This window comes from Neodiprion virginianus, chromosome 3, assembly GCF_021901495.1.
Source record: "Neodiprion virginianus isolate iyNeoVirg1 chromosome 3, iyNeoVirg1.1, whole genome shotgun sequence".
In the NCBI taxonomy this organism is placed as follows: Eukaryota; Metazoa; Arthropoda; class Insecta; order Hymenoptera; family Diprionidae; genus Neodiprion; species Neodiprion virginianus.
The window spans coordinates 31,105,203-31,124,576 of NC_060879.1; the positions used below are offsets into that span (position 1 = coordinate 31,105,203).

The following is a 19,374-nucleotide window of genomic DNA, read 5'->3' on the forward strand; positions in this document are numbered from 1 at the left end:
TGCGACGAGTACGATGTTTTCCGAATGAACGTACGAAGAGCGAAGGGAGCCGGCGTTAAGTGCCGGTCGGAGCTGCCCCCTGCCGGCAATGCACTGTACTATCTCTGCCCGTGGTACTATAGGTTCCCCTGTGCGCGAGGCTTGTAACTTGTAACGTGAAGGTGTGCCTAGCCTGGATGGCCTGTTACCTGCTGTAGTACAGGGACAGCGTATTGTGAAAGTGCTGTGTGCGTTCTCCGAAAGAGAGTCGTCGGAAGCGATCGCGGACTAGGATATTCCTGTGGTTTTCGCGAGACATCCTCCGGAGCATGAGGTGAGTTTAACGATATCAAAGGTTCCTTCTGGCGACGCGTTTTCGAACAACGGCGAAACATCAAATGTCCAGAGAGAGCGGTATTAATAGGGTTAGCGAGTGGACAGAGGTTATGTTTCGCATCTCATCTCCCCACTCCGGGTTGCCCTCTGGAACCAGAATCACGGCACTTTGTCTCTCGGGTATATTCTTCCGATCGACCAGGTTGTCAACGATCTACGTATGTACCTATTTTAAACGTTTCGAACGGAGAAACGTAGCGAGTCCTCGGAGTATCATGAGTGGATCATTCGACAGCCGCGCACGACGAGGGGAATCGAGTCGTCGTCGTCTGGCGAGGTATCGCGAGCGCACCTGACCGATTCTTTTTTGTTTTTGCTCGAGCCGCCGCGCTGCGGTCCGTTTCATAACTGCCCGGGCTGCTGCTGGCACTTTCATGCATGTTTCGCAAACAATCCGTTTGCTTTGTAGCTCGCTGTTGCCGCCGCCGCTGCTGCTGCTTCTGCTTCTGGCTATACCGCAATTTCATATTTGTTATATACGCGAACCGCGTCGACGGATTCGACGACTATCGAAGAGTTGATACCACCTCGTTTATAAAATTATACTACTAATACCACCGCGTACATTTCTCCTTACTCGCAAGCTATGCATACGTGTGATATCGTGTACGTTACTTCTCTCTCTCTCTCTCTCTCTCTCTCTCTCTCTCTCTCTCTCTCTCTCTCTCTCTCTCTCTCTCTCTCTCTCTCTCTCTCTCTCTCTCTCTATCTATATATCTGTCTATCTGTCTCTCCCTCTCGCTCTCTTTTACCTCGCACACGTTGGCCTCCTTCAATTTAACGTTTGTATAAACAGAATGCGAATACGACGAATAGGAGCAACTCGGTAAAGTTAGACGGAGACAGGTTTCGCTCGAAAGTCGAGTATTAACATGCGAGGAAATGAGACGGCTTGTTGATATTTCGGCGCGCAGGCTTCTGGCTTGACACTTGACAGCGCGGCCGGCCTTGAGCCCCCCCTTTCCTCTCCGCCGTCCCCGTCCCCTTCGCCTATCTCTATCTCTCTCCGTTCCCCGGCCTCTTTATGCCCTCCTCTGCCCCCGCCGCCTCGTCCTCGCGACCCCCAAATCACCTTACGCCTTTTATCTTATCCTCAGCGGTAAAACTACTGACCGCAGCGAGCGAGGCTTCGTCACAGCGGCTATACCAGGAAAGAATAATGTCGCATACCTCAACCGACCCCCCCGACCACCTTTCAAAAAATCAGTAATCTTTTTCCACACCCGATTCAGCGTTTTATACGCACGTCGGCGTACGATAGTCATAGATCTGTATTTCACCGATGAAATGATTCATTTTCTCTCCTCAAGGGTTTCGAGAACGCTCATAGTTCAAGCCAATACACTCGGAATACTATTTACACGACATAGTTCGATTTGGCCGATATTATACTTATAGTCACGGCGCGCTGGATGGCAAACATTTCGATTAGAAACAGCTTATCTGAAAGACGCTGATTCACGAGTTAATACCTGATCGGCTAAAACTCTCGTATACCTAGACGATAAAGCGAGCAACGTGTTCGCGGTGGCTCGCACGTCCTTCTCCTCTGCATCAAACCCAACCCGAGCCAAGAATTGCGTCAACGATTTTTCCGACGATTTAAAAAATTCCTACACGGTATGCGATAAATTTTATATTACACACTCGGGAGTTGAGGAATGGGCAAACGCATATATCGACTCCGAGGAGGAAGGGACCCGCGATGCAGGAGTGCCTCTTTCGGTCTCTCTTCTCTCGATCCTTGAGATGCGGATAAACCTCCGTAGGCTTATGAATATGGATGAAAAACCTTTCTCGACGCAGTGCAGCCCGGACCGCACCTCGCTGCTCATTCACTCGCTCGCTCGCTCGCTCTCCAACGCGTTCTTATAACACGCGGAGCACAAGTTTTACCTGCGCTATGCCGCGCGATGGTATGCAGCAGTTATGTGTTGTAAGCATATTACGGGATGGAGTTGATCGTAACCCCGCTGGCCGCACGCGCGACGGGCTTTCTTTTTAGAAGACCAAAACTGATACTAGATTCACCTTCCGCATCGGAGCTCGCTGCTGCACCTCGTCGACTCGAAGCGAAAACTTTTTGGAATAAAAGATGTACACCTACCCGCCAAGTTGGACGTCACGACGTCGATTCCGCACCGCGTTAATAGTTTTCCACGCTTTCCTGAGAAAATCGAGTACCCTTTAACGCGTTCGTGAATCTTTTTTCTCTACCCTCGTTCGCTCGGCTAGTACTCGTTAGTTGGCTCGGTATTTACCGTGCGGTATATCCTAACCCGACGTAATGTAGCGGATCGAGCACGGCGGTCGGCGCCCGTTTCTTGGCGAGCATGTAACTGTATTTTCTCCATGGTACCCGCTGCCAACGACGACGACGATGACGACGATGACGGCGACTCCGACGACGACCTTCTCTGCAGCGGTTACCAACAGTTTACGCTTAACGCTGATGCATAGTCAGTCGGCGTGGCGGCGCGTGGTCAGTCACCAACTTGTAGGTACACACCTATTCATCATCTACCCGAGCTTTACGCGTCTGCGGCGAGCTGCGAGATCGTTTCGTTCTGCGCGATATTTTAATTTTTAATAATACAAATGAAACAAATGCGGGCATTTGACATCGGGCGTTGAAAATACTGAATCCCCGCACTGATCAAATCGTACATCCGTCCACTTTTTATTTTTCGTAAATGATAAAAAGTCTGCCCAATGCCAGAACAGCGTCTCAATCTTTTTATCTACAAGACTATGGGCAACGCACTACAAAGTCCAGACCTAAACAAGTTTTGCCAATTTTTTGTTTGCATACCTTCGTAGACAAAATCGAAATTAATCATATTTTAGTGTAATGTTTTTTCTTCTTTATTTTTCTTACACATGTGTTTTATAACATTTTATCAGCATTCAAATCGACCGTTTATAAATTATACATACCTGATTTCCATATTGAGAAACAATCTACCTTACTTAGCTATTAAGAAGTTGCGTTTTACAACATCGCGCCGTAGTATAAAAATTTTGAACATTTCACAAGATGAGGCATCTATATGTTAATGGATAGCGCATACGCATCGGAATCGTAATTTCGGAATATTTTCTGTGACGTTATTATATTCAGGATTAAATGCCCAGAAAATTCAAACAACCGGACGAAAGTACTCGGCCGGACGCTGAATTGGTACGCTCCCCAACAGGTTGCTTCACCGTCGTCTTCTTCCATACTTGGCCACAGATTAAATATTATCCATACAACATGTGGCCCATATGCAAGTATACAGATGCGATTAACTATCAAAACTGAACAAGTCGAAACCCGTGATTTAATCCCCAAACTGCAGATCTATAAAAATGTCACACTGTGCAACCGTCGTACGTAACGACGATTTTTCCTATATTTACGTGCGCACGTATGAATCTAATATACATATACCAATCTAATGCTTGTATCGTTAAAATTGAAAGGCCAACGTACAATACATTATCGTTAAATTGGCGAATTGCTGCGTGCGAAGCACCGTAGCAGCGCCCAAGTTGCTTTTTTACCGCGTTTTAATTCTTGGTTCTCTCATTTCTTACCCTGCCTCGCCGCGCCGCGGAGGCTGTGAGCGTGAGACTGAATGATCTCGATAAATCTGTCACTAACTGTATCCGTGAAACACCGCACACATGCAACGTAAGTCTACGCGTCCACCCCAGGAGTTCAGAGCTCCGAGTTCTTATACCTACACTGCAGCTCGCCGCGTGTGTATGTGTGTACCGTGATCATTTCCTTGGCACCCTTCCAACCTATACGAAATTTTTATTATACACACAAACCTGTCTACTACCTACCATCCCTCGAATCGGCACCATTAATCACCTAATAAAATCCACTATCTATACATACATGTAGGTACGCACACGGATATAGGTACCCAAGTAAAAACAAGACGACGACACGAGGCTTGTGCGAAACAAAAATTTAATGTTGCACGCTACATTCGTCCTCGCAACGTGTATATATATATATATATGTATACATACATACATACACTTATAAGCATTTGCACCTTTGTTATCTTCGCTAAGAGTTTACTTACTCACGAGAAAGCATTTTGCTTTACTCCGCGAGAAAACGACGACAGAGGAAATCATGAGAAATTCGGCGCTTCCCTGCTGCAGCGGCTCGCCGTACCAAAGAAATTAATCGCGGTCATTCCCGGGCAGGAAGGGGAGAGAGTAGAGGATGAGTCTCATGCACGGAGTGACCGGGGCAACCGTTCGGTTTGCAGACTCTGCTGTGCAACGCTGCAACGTGCGGTTTGAGGTGGTGCCGCGTTATGGGACGCCCTTCTTTCCTCCTCCCTTCTCCTCCTCCTCCTCTTCTTTTTACAGGTTGTGGTACCTTGCGACGACTCCCTCAGGTAGCCTCTCCGTGGTGCAAGAGGACGGAACTTTAGGGCCATGCAGCAGCCGCAAGTGGATTCTCCGTGACGAACTTACGGCCGCGGAGCAGACGAATGCTCGACACCCCGGCGCGTAGTTGACTCGACCAAGTCAGTCGGCTACCTCCTCGCCTTGTGGTGGCTATCGTCCGACATCGTCGCGCTTCTGACTCTCGTCGATATTACAAGTCGCCTATGCCCCGCGTTTCTTTTTTTTTTCCTTTTCCTCAACCTCTTACACCTCTATTTATCGGCATACAGGTGACCGGTTTGATAATTATTTTTCCCGGGGCGGGGAGGAACCCGAGGCTGTGGTGCAAAAAGTTTTTTCGCTCTTTCGCGAATCCGTAATCGTGCTCTTGAAACGGAATGTACCGAGTACGGAATCCGATGAATACCAACTGTAGATAACAAGGTTTCAATTGAATTGTGTTATAGCTACAAGTGTTTCTCAGTTATGAAACTTGAAAATTGTATCGTTACTGTTTGACAACGTCAATTGTTGAAAAGTTCGGACAATATTATTCAGTTATAAAAGTGCTACGGTATTATACGATAGTTGACCATTAAAGCTTTCAAATCACAGTAGTGCAATTAACAGCAGGAAACAAAGGAAAAGATAACAGACAATTCGCGTTTTTTTTTGTTTCTTTTTTTCTTTACCGTCGTCATTATAATTATCGTTTTGGGAGATACCATTATACGTATACGTGCACGTTTTTAAAAAGTGTACCTGTGTCTAAAGTGTATGGCCTAGAAATGCAAATAATTAACGTGCAATTATAGTGTATCAAGATATACGGAATACAGTCATTCTAACGGCAAGGATTACAAAGGACAACGTCGTACATCGCGAAGCAAGTGGACAGTGTGGCACAAGTAGGAACTCGAGTTTGTCGACGTTCGAAAAGTATTTTAAAAAAAGTAATAATGGACATTGCATGATGTATGTTCATATACTGGAGATATAACGAGTGATAATTCCTACGTGATCTGGATCATGTAACATATATATTATACACTTATCGGGACATATCTTACGTATTTCTACAGATTACGTACACAGGTAATAAAAATTATTCCTATGTTTACTGCAGCCATTGAGAATTTATGTACGTACACACAAATAAAAAATAGGCATACCCTAATTTTATCAATATTTGAAATCCGAGATTAAGGCAATTTCGAACGAACGATCTTTATCGAGATATCGGTGTGCAGGGCTTCACATGTATTTGAACGGAACGGAAATCTCGAATCCAATCAGGAACCGGTTCCTTTCCACATGTGTTCGAACGGATCCGCGTTACGAGAATAATAATTTCAATTGGTATCGCCGGTTAGTTGTAATATGTATATGCCTACCTATCTCTCGCTTGAATATACATGTACATGTGTATTGTATGGTGGAATAAAGATATGCAGTAGTTGCGGCAAGCAAGGCCCGGCACCACTCGGTGAAAGGAAAACAGACATATCTCGTATAACAAGTATGCGCAAGACGTGAGGAGGGACGTTAGTATTTTACACCTATAATGCTAGGTATTTAGCATACATACATACTACATTCGAAGGAGTCCACTCCAAAATTAGAAACGACCTTACAGGCTTCGTTTGACGTAAGAATTACCAACATTCGACGAGGATTACGTTCCCCGCGCGTTCACGTGAAAACTACCGGCGCAAGTTCCATGAATTCATTGAATATTTCTTCTCTCGCCTCTCCTTCCCCCTCTTCCTCTCATCTCCTTTTTTTTTCTTTTCTTTTTTCTTCCTCTTTACACAAAGATTTCGCATATCTGCCGACAGGGAATTCGAATATACCGACGCAGGTTCGACGCGTGCATACAAGTGGGAAGCCTGTCGTCGGAAACTAATAAAGGTATCAGACAGTTTCCACTCTATAGAAATTTCACGGAACCGTGGTGGTTCGCCGCGACGCGACCTGAGAGCACGTGTTGGCTGGTGGCGCATGCGCGTGACAACCGCCCTTAAAATAGAGCAAGTTCGCTCGCGAACGTTTCCGGTCATTGACCTTTCGTTCGTCTATACTCTCCGTGTACATGCGGACGCACGGACACATCCAGCCAACCGTAGACGCGTATGACTGCGGTGCATCGTTGTTATGCCTAGGACGTGTGTACATACGCTGATGCACGTGCTGCAGAGGTGTACAAATGCACATGCGCGTCGTGTACAATACTCAATGCCTGTTCGGGATGAAGTGCACAGTCTTCGTCGGTAAACGTTCCGCCGGCTTTATTCCCTTTCACCGCCATACAAGCTTCGATTTGTCAATCTATAAAGATTATACTCCTACAAAATTTCAACAATCAATAATCCTTCACCGCCAATATCTATCTATATCAGACATATTTCAGCCTCTACATTGAGCGTAACGATAGCACGATATCCCCGTGTGCATGTACATACGTACTCTGCTTCATCGTAGGCAGACAGACACCCACACGTACGGGTACGCTGCAAGTAATTAACGGGCATCCGAGCATCGTTGACAACAGTTTTCCGTCCCGCGTTACGGGGGGGGGATAAATAGTCTTGAAAGCTCGACGGCGATTGGTCACCGTGGTTCCGTCGGGGGTTCGAGGGGGTGTTCAAGAGGGTAGGGCGACCGGTCTAGTCTCCGGACTCCGGAGTCTGACTCAAGTGGCGGCTCGTCGAGGTGGGGATAGGAGACCTTGAGCGGCGTCACGTGACCCTAAGGTGCATGGGGTAGGGCGACGAGGGCCTTGACCTTACCGGCTTGGGAAGAGACTGACTTACTACTGCCGCGTCGAAAAACGTCGGTCTTTGCAACGGAACCCCTCTTAGAGGCCCGGGTTGTGCTCGACGTCGGTCGGGATGGATTGATAACGAGCGAAGGGAAGGGCACGGAGGGATACCTCGGCGGGGGGGGTCGACGCGTAGGATAACGTGACTGACTGACTCCGACTCTACCCACCGTCATGGATATATTATATGTCCTTTGTTTGTTGTGTGCCGTCAATTCGCGCGAATGACTGCCCCGCGTGCATGCATACGCGCGTATCGAATACCTATATATATACAGTAGGTATACGTTTGCGTGCGTATTAAACCCTCTGTGATAAACTTTGTGTGGTTGCCTTTCACAATACAGTATATTATGCCTTTGTACACTGCAGCTTATTACATAGTTTTACTAAAATACATGTGCTGCTGTGGCATATGTTTCGATACAAATCTATACAAACTCGTTAACACCGTTTCTGCATATTAAAGACCGTATGTAGTACTATTGTATTTTACGTCTACGTTACATTACAGGTATATACATTATACGTATATACATGGAAACACCTTTCAACTCAGAAATTTTACGGAACGATCGTTGTACTGTAAATGTATGTATGTGTGTATGTGTGTAGGTATACACACTATTGTATACATACTATTCCCGAGAGACAAAGGAGGTACCGCTATTGCGTCACCTTTTTTCGTCTTACTTTTTTATACGTTTACATTAAGCCCAGGGAGGCGGGATCATGGCAGTTGCGCCAAATATAAACTCTATATCTATCGGTTATTTGATCTGATTTTTTGTCATTGCGTATTCGTATAGGTATAATGTATGTGAGCGTACGGATCAAGAATTTTTAATGCCAAAGCTGATTTATACAGTATAAGATATATATATTAGCTAAGGTGTTCGCTGAAATCGTAGAATGATTATGTCATGGAATTTGGCAGCTTCATACCTACGACGAGAACGACACCTGGAAATATAAGAGAATTTTGTGTACAGCCTGATATTTGTAAAAAAATTTATCTCGCGCGATTCATCAAATTTATTAGAAGCAAATGAATTCTTTTTTTTTCTTTCTTTTTTTTCGTATTTTCGGTTAACTTTCATTTGTTACGTAATGATTATCAAGACGGAGAAAGTATATTACACGTGTTTATGTATTAATTTTTATCAGGATCCGCGAAAACCGGGATTAGCCGTGAAATTTCTTAGGTCGAACATCTTGAGCGAACACCAGATTCCGATTGTTGGACGACCAACAAAATATCACCGTCCATTTAATTATCCGCATGTATGGATGCCCGTGAAGTTTACATGCATAGGTACATTATTACACCTATACCTAGTGAATAAAAGAGGTGCAGCTTGGAAAAGTCGGGTATGCGAGTGCAGTTGGACTTGACGAGTATGCGACACGGTGGTGCAGGCTTATATATACGTATGTAAGCTGTACAAGCCGAGTAACAGGACGAGATCAAAGCCTAAGGCCTGCCAGGAATGCAGGTCCTGTGATTATCTACTTATTTTGTCAATAAATAAAAACCGCAAAAACAGGTTCTCATTCGCGCGCAACTCCATCGCACCGACAACGGTACGTATAAGACGACGACGCTGCTTCTGGCACTCCCCGCTTCTCTTCTTCTTCGCGCGGCTAAATTTCCCTGCAGGCAATCGATTTTCGAAACATACTTTTTTAGCAATCTTTGCCCGGGAACTTGTTTCGTCTCATCGATTCCCCTCCACCTCATCCTCTTCATCCTCCTCATCCTCCTCATCCTCATCCTCGTCAACACTTTCCTTCTCGCTCTGGTACGCTTCGAGTGCCATATTATACACGCTCGAATTCATCCTTGTTCGACCTACGCAAGCGCGCACGTTTTCCATAGAGGCTAGGAGACACCTATGCCTGTAAGAATGTACGTGTATTCGAAGTACGCGTAATATACGCTCGCGGATCCCTCCCTCCCTCCATCCACGCGACGCCGCGATCTCTTTCTCTTTCTTCGCGTCGCGGATCTTTCGTCTCTCTCATTCGTTACATGCGTCATATCTGGCAACTTTTTATGTAGGCCGTTGGCGGCACAAATGTACAAACGTACAAACGAATATACGTATATCTATCTCGACTCCGCCGGTGTGTGCCCCGGGTATTTATATTTAACCAACCGACACTTGCCATGTGCGTGTCCTCTTCCGCGCGAAGGTCGTCTGGCACCGGAAGTGGGCCGGCCTTGCGGGACGACCGTTATACTCCGGAAGTTATACTCTCCCGTAAAGCCTGTAACTCTTTTCTACACCATATATTCCGAAAGTTTACGTACCCACATTACCCTCGTTGTATGTACTGTACAGGCTTACGTTGGAGGTAATTGCAGGGGATACGGAAAAGTTCGTTAAGGAACGATGCGCGTGATGTTGTTGCCCGCTGACCAACACATTAAATTCAATATTACAGTTGTACGTTTTAATTTCAAAATGATTTTTGTTCTGCAGGTTCGGTTTGTTAGGGTGATAAGATATTTATTAATTTACGAACGCATTTTATCTTTGCACAAGTACGTGTCGTTTTATGATTAATTTTTGATTGAAATATCCCCTACGAAACTATCTAATATATTAAGTTAATTTGTAGAAATAATTTTATTTAATAATTTTATAGTTCAATTCCGTTGTAACGTACATGACATCATTCACTCCTTGCGAAATGAAGTTGACGTTTGTATAAATTCGTCCTTGATATATGAGAGAAAGGTTATTCTCGTTTCAGGACTTTCTTTTTCACCGTTCGCGAAATTATACAGCGCAATTATATATAGTCGGGGAGAAATGATTGTCGAAGTATATAAGCAACTTTCTTCGATCTGATGAACAAATGTTGATTTACTGTAAAGCAAAACTCGGCTGCACTTGCATTTTGCCAGTATGTCTTGAATGTTGGTTTAATTTTACTGGAAACATTTCAGAGAAAACAAGTATATGCTAATGGTACTTTTTATTGTTTCTGTAACAGCGGTTGGATTCTTGGGGTTTTCTCCAATCCGAAATCATCGTAAAGAATTCTCAACCGTCGAACGCGAAGTCTAGCTCAAAAGGACGGCTCAGAATGCTGGGCGTCCCGGCGAGCGTCCACAGGCCCAAAGTCAACGCCAGAATCGCCTGGAGGGAAGCCAGCTGAGAATGTCGGAGCAGAATGGGCCCCCGGAGGGCCCAGGCTGGTGGCCTCCGGCCCAATCCTGGAAGTCGTCGTCAGCCCCTGCACGACCAGAAGCAGGAAAAAACGTATCTGTGACCACCATCAACGTTCCACCAGCCCACGAAATGCATGACGGTAATTTTTCCTTCAACCCAACCTGATTTATAACCCTCTTTTTTATCAAGTCAGTCAGAACACACGCGCGTACCTGTACAGGTATATATACCGATATTTCTTATGCTATAGAACGTCTATCGAAGTCCGCGCTTTCAGTGACCGGACATTCCGCGCAACTTTATCATGCTTCAAATGCCTCGACCCTATATCGATGCGCGATAAAAGTATATTATAAAAATAAAAAGATCCAAAATCTGTTAAACATTTCTCGAATCATAAATCATCTTTGTCTTTTTTCTTTAGCACTAACAGTTGGCAGTTGCTACAAACAATATTACGGAGAGTAGTTTACGATTAGATTGACGGTGACGCGATCGTCACTATGGTTCGTATGCGACGTTATCTGTTACAGCAATTCCTATCGGCTGCGATCTCTAAACTAGTAGAAGTTTGTCGTCCACTAGTAAAGTAGCCAATCGGAATTTGAAACTCATTGAATACCGATAGCGATACGTAATGAACGTTCGACGAATCGAACACTTAGACAGTGACTTTCATTCCCGATTAGATTCTATCCAAATTTATACGATTAAGAGGTTCAAACTAGCTCCCGATAATTGTAAGCAACGGAAAACATGGAGAGACATGAAAGTTCTTTTTTTTCCGTCCTATATTCTTATCAAACTAATCGAGGCGTACGGGCGAATGCGTTAAACGAGCGTGGCGGGTGTACCGCGGTGAACACCGTAAAGCATGGTGCCCTATGGGTGGAGGTACGATACGTCGCGTCGGTTAGCAAAAAGTGAAAGAATATTATTGTATAAGGCGACTAGATGTCGGAGGCATGTTTAGTCTTTGAAGCACGTTTCGATCGCACCAACAGGGTACAACAATTATTATGATCAACGTTACCCCCTCACATCCAACACGTCCCGCCCGCGCCCGCCCAGCATGCGATTATTTATTGCCAGGATACCTAATGCCGATTGGAATGTTTTCATTAAACCGCGCCACCGGGAACGGAGCGGGAAACGTGATACTCGATGAAAAAATCACCGGTGCTTTCAAACCGCCTTGAACCTTTTGCGAAACTCAACAGGGTGACAAGAAAATCACGAGTCACCAACGGCTGCGCTGGTCCTTCGCAACATGCCTTTGAAAGCTTTTCATTCGTGCTGTTTGGACGACGCGACTCTTATCTTTTCGAATAATTTATTTGCCGCTCTTACCCCTAAATTAGAATCTAATTTGTCCGTAACTGGAAGTGAAGATAAATTAGATTTAAGTAATTTTTTCATAATACAGAGCCGAGATATTGGTAAAAATTAGATAATACAAGCGAAGTAAATTGTTAATGAATATTATTATACATGTCTTTGTACGATGGCAACAGTCATATGTACTTACAAAAAAAATTGATTACAAAAAAAAAAAAAAAATGATTTAGATTGTCGGGTCACTGCCTTAATGAAAGGTGAATAACGTCAGATAAACTTGAATAGGTCATTGTCATTACCATAAATTTCAATAAAACTTAGTTTCTTACTTGTCACATAAAACTGGAAAGGAATATATTTTTATTTTCATTCCTGCATCCTATCGTGCATATTGTTTAAATTGTTGTAAAATACCAAATGAATTCCGAATCCACGAAGATGCTTGATAATATTTGGTTACTTATCTATCTCACGCAGGTAAAAATGTTAAGTATTTGGGTGGTCGGAATGGCGTGACGGTGTCCGTTGTGTCCGGATGCGGGACCGGAAACGAACCTGAAGATGACGGAGCGGACAGCGATGGAGAAGTGAGCAAGATCGACTTCCGGGGAGTAAACCTTCGTACTAAGAAGAAGAGGGACGCGCCAGAGGGTCAAGAAAGCGACGCCAGCACCGTGACCGAGGCGATGCTGCAGCAACCAGAACGGCCCATGTCCTGGGAAGGAGAACTCTCCGACCAAGAAATGTCTTCCAATACAATAACTAATCAAGTGCGTGTTTCATTTTCTTAGCTATCCTTAATACAATGCGATTTTATATGAACTCTCAATAATGCCATGTGCCATGTCGTTTTCGTGATTCACTTCCGAATAACGATCTTCTGACTCAGCTCAAGAGTTTCGAGGATACACTCTGAGTCAGAACGTCTGGAATCCGAGGTGAAAATGATATAATGCAAAGACAGAACGGGCACGTGGTTTAAGTTATTGCTTTTTCTTAAGATAGGGTTTCAAGAATTTTCTCGTAACAAATTCTGCACGTGTTGAGAACTAACTGCTTAAAACTTATAAAAAAATTTCGAGAAACATTATCAAATCCGGAAATGTATCGTACATATCGTGATTTTCCAGTAAAAGATCAATGAATACGAAAAATGTTTTTGTCGCATATGATTTTCAGGTTTTGATTTACATTTTATTTATTTATAAATGTGAAACCAGACTTTGAGATATTGCGATTTCATATGCATTGCTTCGTAATTATGTGCAAAGGTATTACCTCAGACGTGAAATTTTCATTCAGAATTTTCTATGTAGGTCAAAAGTGCCGTACGGTATATGTCCTTGGGCAACCAATGATTAATTTACGGCAAAACACAAGGTTTAATTATGCACTTATGATTAATCGTTAATGATAGTGATGCACATGCGGTTACATCGGTTTTAAAAAGAATCCCGCAGTCAATGTCGTACAGAAATGTTTTCTTCTGTTTGCGTAAGAACAATGTTTATCTCACCAGAATCATAGAGACCTATGTGATAGGATAGTTTGAAATTTTACCCAATAAAAACATAAGCATATTCCTAAAAGTGATAGAATGCTGGTGAAAATTGGTTCATACCAAAATCCATCACAACTCTTCGTAAAGGAATAGTTAATTAATATCGAGCTTCAATCACTATCTCAGAAACTGGCAAGATTGGTACTATTAATGTAAGGTCACCCTTTAAAATAATTCGATAAACAAAGTTGTCATTGATTACAACGCTCGCGGTTTTAGGACCATGAAGAAACTTCAATGGAAGGTGTTCAAGTGTGTAGTGCGAGTCCAGGGCCGACACTTGCGCCACCGGAACCTAAATTCGCAATAAAACTGGAACCAGATTTCCGCTCAAGCCCAGGGCCTCCTTTAGGCCCCCCAAATGAGGTGACCCTATCGACTACCCAACAGCAACATCAACAGCAACAGCACCAACAACAGCAGCAACAGCAACAACTGAATATCGACGGACTTGAACAAACTCAACAAAGTGATTTACCACTTTTAGTTGGAAAGCTGCTGGGAGGATACAACAACGCCACTCCGAATCATAGTCCAGTTCTTAACCCAAGGCACCACCTGACTAAACATAGTCACACAAGATCACAGGCTAGTATTCTTTATAAAGACCTAATTTCTTACAACATGTCTTTTTCTGTTATAGACTGAAATGAAACTTATCGTATTCATACTCAATTTGCCAATCATTGCGATCCATAGGTTCCATCCCCGGATTCGGCGATACATTCGGCGTACAGTGTGTTCAGCTCTCCGACACAAAGCCCGCATGCTGCTCGACACTCGGCACTTGGAGCCGGTAGTCCAGTTCCGTCTTCGTCACTGTCACTTTCGCGTCATAGTTTTAACAATTCCACGTCGTCGCTTTCCTTGTCTCTCTCGCATTCGCTTTCGCGTAACAACTCTGATGCATCCAGTAGCTGCTACAGTTATGGGTCTCTCAGCCCACCAACACATTCACCTGTACAACAGCCAAGACACTCTCATTCTCACACTTCACATCCTCACCATCAAGTAGCCGCTCAGGGCAGCCCCTTACACTTACCAATATCTCATCACTATTCAACGACAAATTCGGAACTTTCCGAGGGGTTGAGCGAGGATCAAGAAGACTGTAAGATAGCACCGGCTGCGGCGGGCATTTCGACCAGGCAACAACTGATCAATAGCCCATGTCCCATTTGTGGTGATAAAATCAGTGGTTTTCACTACGGCATATTTTCTTGCGAATCGTGTAAAGGATTCTTCAAGAGGACTGTCCAGAACAGAAAAAATTATGTCTGCCTTAGAGGGGCTGGCTGTTCGGTTACCGTGGCAACTCGTAAGAAGTGTCCTGCTTGTCGGTTCGAAAAATGCCTTAATATGGGAATGAAATTGGAGGCGATTAGGGAAGACAGAACTCGAGGTGGCAGAAGTACATATCAGTGCAGTTACACACTTCCAGCAAATTTGGTGGGCTGTACTTCTGGCGGATTACCTGGTGATAAAATGGCTGGTGGAACATGCAGTCCCGCTCCTCCTGGATACGAGCATCATCATTCAGCAAGACATCACTCAAACCATTCTCACAAGCAACACGTTGTGCCGCAACTATTGCAAGAAATAATGGACGTAGAACACTTGTGGCATTATAATGACAATGATAGAACAACAAGTGCGCAAAGTAGTAGCAGCAGTAGCAAGTCGGAACAGCCCAGGCCGAGCTCCGCTGGACCACAAAACACTGATCATGATCAACAACACCCACCTAGCAATGCAAACACGAATGCGAATTCTTCGCAGCATCCGGATTTCTTGTCAAACCTGTGCAATATTGCTGATCATCGGCTTTATAAAATTGTTAAGTGGTGCAAAAGCCTGCCCCTGTTCAAAAACATTTCAATTGATGATCAAATTTGCCTTCTGATCAATTCGTGGTGTGAGTTATTATTATTTTCATGCTGCTTTAGAAGCGTGAATACTCCGGGAGAGATTCGAGTCTCGCTGGGAAAGTCAATTACACTTGAACAGGCCAGACAACTAGGTCTGGCTAGCTGCATCGAAAGAATGCTTGCTTTCACCAACAACCTTAGGCGATTGAGAGTGGACCAATATGAGTACGTCGCAATGAAGGTAATATTTTTTAAACTAACGTTATAAACAGCTTTACGAAGTACAATCCGATATTATCATCCGAACGAAATTAGCATACTGTAAAATGATACTTTGCATACTCCGTTCGTAGTCGAATTTAAATAATATTTAATTTATCCGTATATGTTGATGCTCAAAATTTATTGGTGTTTATAAATATTTTTTTTTCAATCTAAGGTAATTGTGCTACTAACTTCTGACACAAGCGAGTTGAAGGAGCCTGAAAAAGTTAGAGCATCACAAGAAAAAGCATTGCAGGCGTTACAACAATATACAATCGCCATGTATCCAGAAATGCCAGCCAAGTTTGGTGAACTTCTTCTCAGGATCCCAGACTTGCAGCGAACATGTCAAGCAGGAAAGGAACTGCTCAGTGCAAAACGGGCTGAAGGAGAGGGCAGTTCATTCAATTTATTGATGGAACTGCTTCGCGGGGACCACTGAGTACTAACCATCACCACAGGTAAGCATTGTTGCATATTTTCATTCTGTGTAACTATTGCTCCGCTGAGATCGAGTGAAGTTCTGGGACTTTTGAAATGATTAGATATTCTTTAATATATTATCTTACCTTCTGAAATACGGAAATAAAATTTAGAGAACCATTTTTTCTCTTATAGATTCCATGCTTATACGGAGTGTTTATAAGCAGATAGAATCGGGTGTGGTATGTAAGGACATTTTTTTAAAGACAAGAGAAATGACTGTAACAAGTAGTCTGTAATAATGTTAGCTCTTGGTGAGGGGGATTATTAGGTTGTTAGAGGACTTAGATAATAATAATATATTTTTTACTGAAATGCTTCCATACAGGGCCTGTATTCCTGCCTTTAAAGTTTAAGTACAGGAGTTTAAGACGGCCTATAGTATGTCCGTATCGTCCAGTGTGCATTCAAGTGAGAGTCCGAGTGCGAGTGATAATATTTGGTCGTGTGAATGATGGAAGAGAGCAAATATGTTTCCAGTGTAATCTTAGAGTTACACTATAATTATGAAACACCAGTATTTCGTACATAATTGCGATTACTTAAAAACAAAGCATAATGTCTTTTATGTCCCGGTAAAAATGTACTTAAAATCTATTATCTGTAAGGCTTAATTATTACTACCTTATTTAGTTTTACTATTTCAAGGTATTTTTTACGATACTTTATACATAATTACATAATTAAATATTATATATATTAATATATATATATATATACATATATAGGTATATATATATGTTAAAAAAAAAAAAAGTATATATTATATATTATAGCCTTACCCGGTTTTGATCTGACAATTCAGCTTCAGCTGATTCTTGTTCAGTCGCAGAGTTCCATCCATTATAAAAAAGGTATAATACCAAGAAAAAGAAATTTTTAATGTTTCTTAGCATATATCGTGCCAAGTAACTATCGTTAGCAAAAGTCGCACAGCCATTGTGGTTTTGAAAAAATATTCTTAAAAATGATAAGTATATTATATATATATAATATATATAATATATGTATATGTATAAAACTAAATCCAATTGGTACGTTATTTTTACTGTTTCATACCACATTTATTTATGAACTTTTATAAACTCTTTTTGCATAGTAATTTTTCTTAGACTCGCGGTAACTCTTTAAGTCATCAATGCGAAATATCACAGAGGTTTAACTTCAGTAATGATAATTATTTCACTTTAATGTTGTAGTAATCCGAGTAACATAACAAAACAATTATGAGTAATTGAATATTCAGTTGTAAGTACTCGTAGGTACCTAAGTAAGTACACCCAAAGTAAGACTGCTGTAGGATGGAACTGCTGATTTGTCAGATGAGGCAGATAAATAAAGAAATTCATATTTTATTCTAATCGAATGAAACAGTTACGTACTACTGGCAATATAAGGACCGTCAAGTTCCTTAAATTAAAACAAAAGAGTAAAATTATTACAAAACCAGTATTCATGCAAATGCGAAATGAATTGGTATTAGAATATCAAAGGAAGTATAGTTTATATAACATGAAGTTATAAAAGAAGAAATGAGTGACAGAAATAATGTGTATATAGAAAGTGGTGTCATGTTGAACAAGCAAAGGAAGTGCGCGCGTGAACATGTTGTAGCCATAAGATAGTTTTTGCCTGTTGAATTGTGTCTATTCTATATTTATATTTGATAATAATTATTTCTACATACTTCATTACTACACATAGTGCGGATCGTTATTTTATTTTTTGTTTAATTTTTTTTTAATAAAGTTAATAGTTAAAACTATTTATAAATTCTTTTCATGACGGAGGTGGCAATAAACTCGAGCTATAAACTGGTGTTTTGGGAAACAATACTTGTTATATCGACACACGGTAAATGAGTATTATTCATTAATCAATTAATTTTATTCCAAGTGAAAATGGTGGCTACAAGCAGCTATTTATTAAACTTATTGTACAACAAAATATGATTAACAAACGGAGCTCCGAATAGATTCGTTTGCACTCATATTTAAGTTCGATACCTGTAAAGACGTACATATTTGAAGAGAAAATAGATCCATCGTTTAAAAAATGTGTATGAAAGAATTGAAGGGAGAGGGGAGGGGGGGGGGGGATAATGCCAGTGATGACAATATTAAGGCAAAATTATGTGAAAATAAATTGATATTCAAAGAGCTTAAATACAACAGACTGTACTGACAATTATATTATATCTTTACAAACTAATATAAACATTAGATACCAATACGAAATAAAAATGGAGTAAATGCTATAATGTTGAACAGACAATATTATAGTATAATATCATAGATACTCACGTATAGTATTCCTTGTCGATATCAAAAATTGACATTCTGGAAGAAAGAAAAACAACAAACTCCACAAAAATATTTAGAGCCACATAATGTATGCGATAAGAATGATGAAATACAGAACCCATAAATGACCATAAAAATATTCCATTCTTAAAATAATACTAATAACAAGACGATTCTAGTAAATATATAGAGTAGTTTTATACTTACGATACGAACAATTATTAATGCAAATAAAGCACGTTTTAAGAAGTGTAGTCTTTCCCTATGTTACTTATGTTAAGATTTCGTTAGTAATTTCAAAATTATTGTATCCTGTACACCCTACCTCTTGTGTAATTTTACATACAATTATGATTCTAACTTTCACATTATTAATCTTATCAAATTCTTTGGTAAGCTCAAAGCAAAATGTGCAGAGTGTAATTTTAGTCTCCTGAAAGTGATGAACAAATTACTGAACACCCAAACAATTTTAACAATGTAGGATATTGCTTGTTACGAATTTCGGACATTATCATAGCTCGAATGGCGTGTAAACGTTGAATGCAGATAATACCACTTCAAATGTTTCTCTAACTTCCAAAGGAAGCAGTCGCGCGTGTGCTGTGACGTATTTAAAAATGTGGGAAATATTAGCTCTGACAAGATTTGAAAATGAACGGTCATTTTTATAAACAATTTCACTTTAGCTCTTTTGTCCATGTTTGTGCTGGAATTTAAATGTTTACACTTCGCATGAAATATGGTTCGTTTTCAATTACAATAAGGTGGCCAATCATTT

The 19,374-nt window shown here is 41.8% G+C and overlaps 1 protein-coding gene across 2 annotated transcripts; it reads left to right on the forward strand.

Moving 5' to 3' along the window:
• Window positions 1-126: 126 nt before the first annotated feature.
• On the forward strand, window positions 127-18,842 carry LOC124299979 (nuclear hormone receptor FTZ-F1 beta). Of its 2 annotated transcripts, none has more exons than XM_046753533.1 (7): window positions 127-313; window positions 10,598-10,915; window positions 12,592-12,884; window positions 13,895-14,263; window positions 14,375-15,784; window positions 15,983-16,268; window positions 16,426-18,842. In XM_046753533.1, the coding sequence occupies exons 2-6, from the start codon at window positions 10,765-10,767 to the stop codon at window positions 16,247-16,249; spliced, it is 2,490 nt and encodes an 829-aa protein (XP_046609489.1). In that variant the 5' UTR covers window positions 127-313; window positions 10,598-10,764; the 3' UTR covers window positions 16,250-16,268; window positions 16,426-18,842. The 2 variants fall into 2 exon arrangements, with proteins under 2 accessions (XP_046609489.1, XP_046609490.1); XM_046753534.1 differs by lacking the exon at window positions 127-313 and adding an exon at window positions 5,197-5,868.
• The last annotated feature ends 532 nt before the right edge of the window (window positions 18,843-19,374 follow it).

Excerpts from the sequence above, each read along its gene's own strand:
- LOC124299979 (XM_046753533.1), top strand. The coding sequence starts at position 10,765 with ATGTCGGAGCAGAATGGGCCCCCGGAGGGCCCAGGCTGGTGGCCTCCG. Across the intron at positions 10,916-12,591 it reads AGCCCACGAAATGCATGACG|GTAAAAATGTTAAGTATTTG; the intron begins GTAATTTTTCCT and ends TATCTCACGCAG. Across the intron at positions 15,785-15,982 it reads ATGAGTACGTCGCAATGAAG|GTAATTGTGCTACTAACTTC; the intron begins GTAATATTTTTT and ends TTTCAATCTAAG.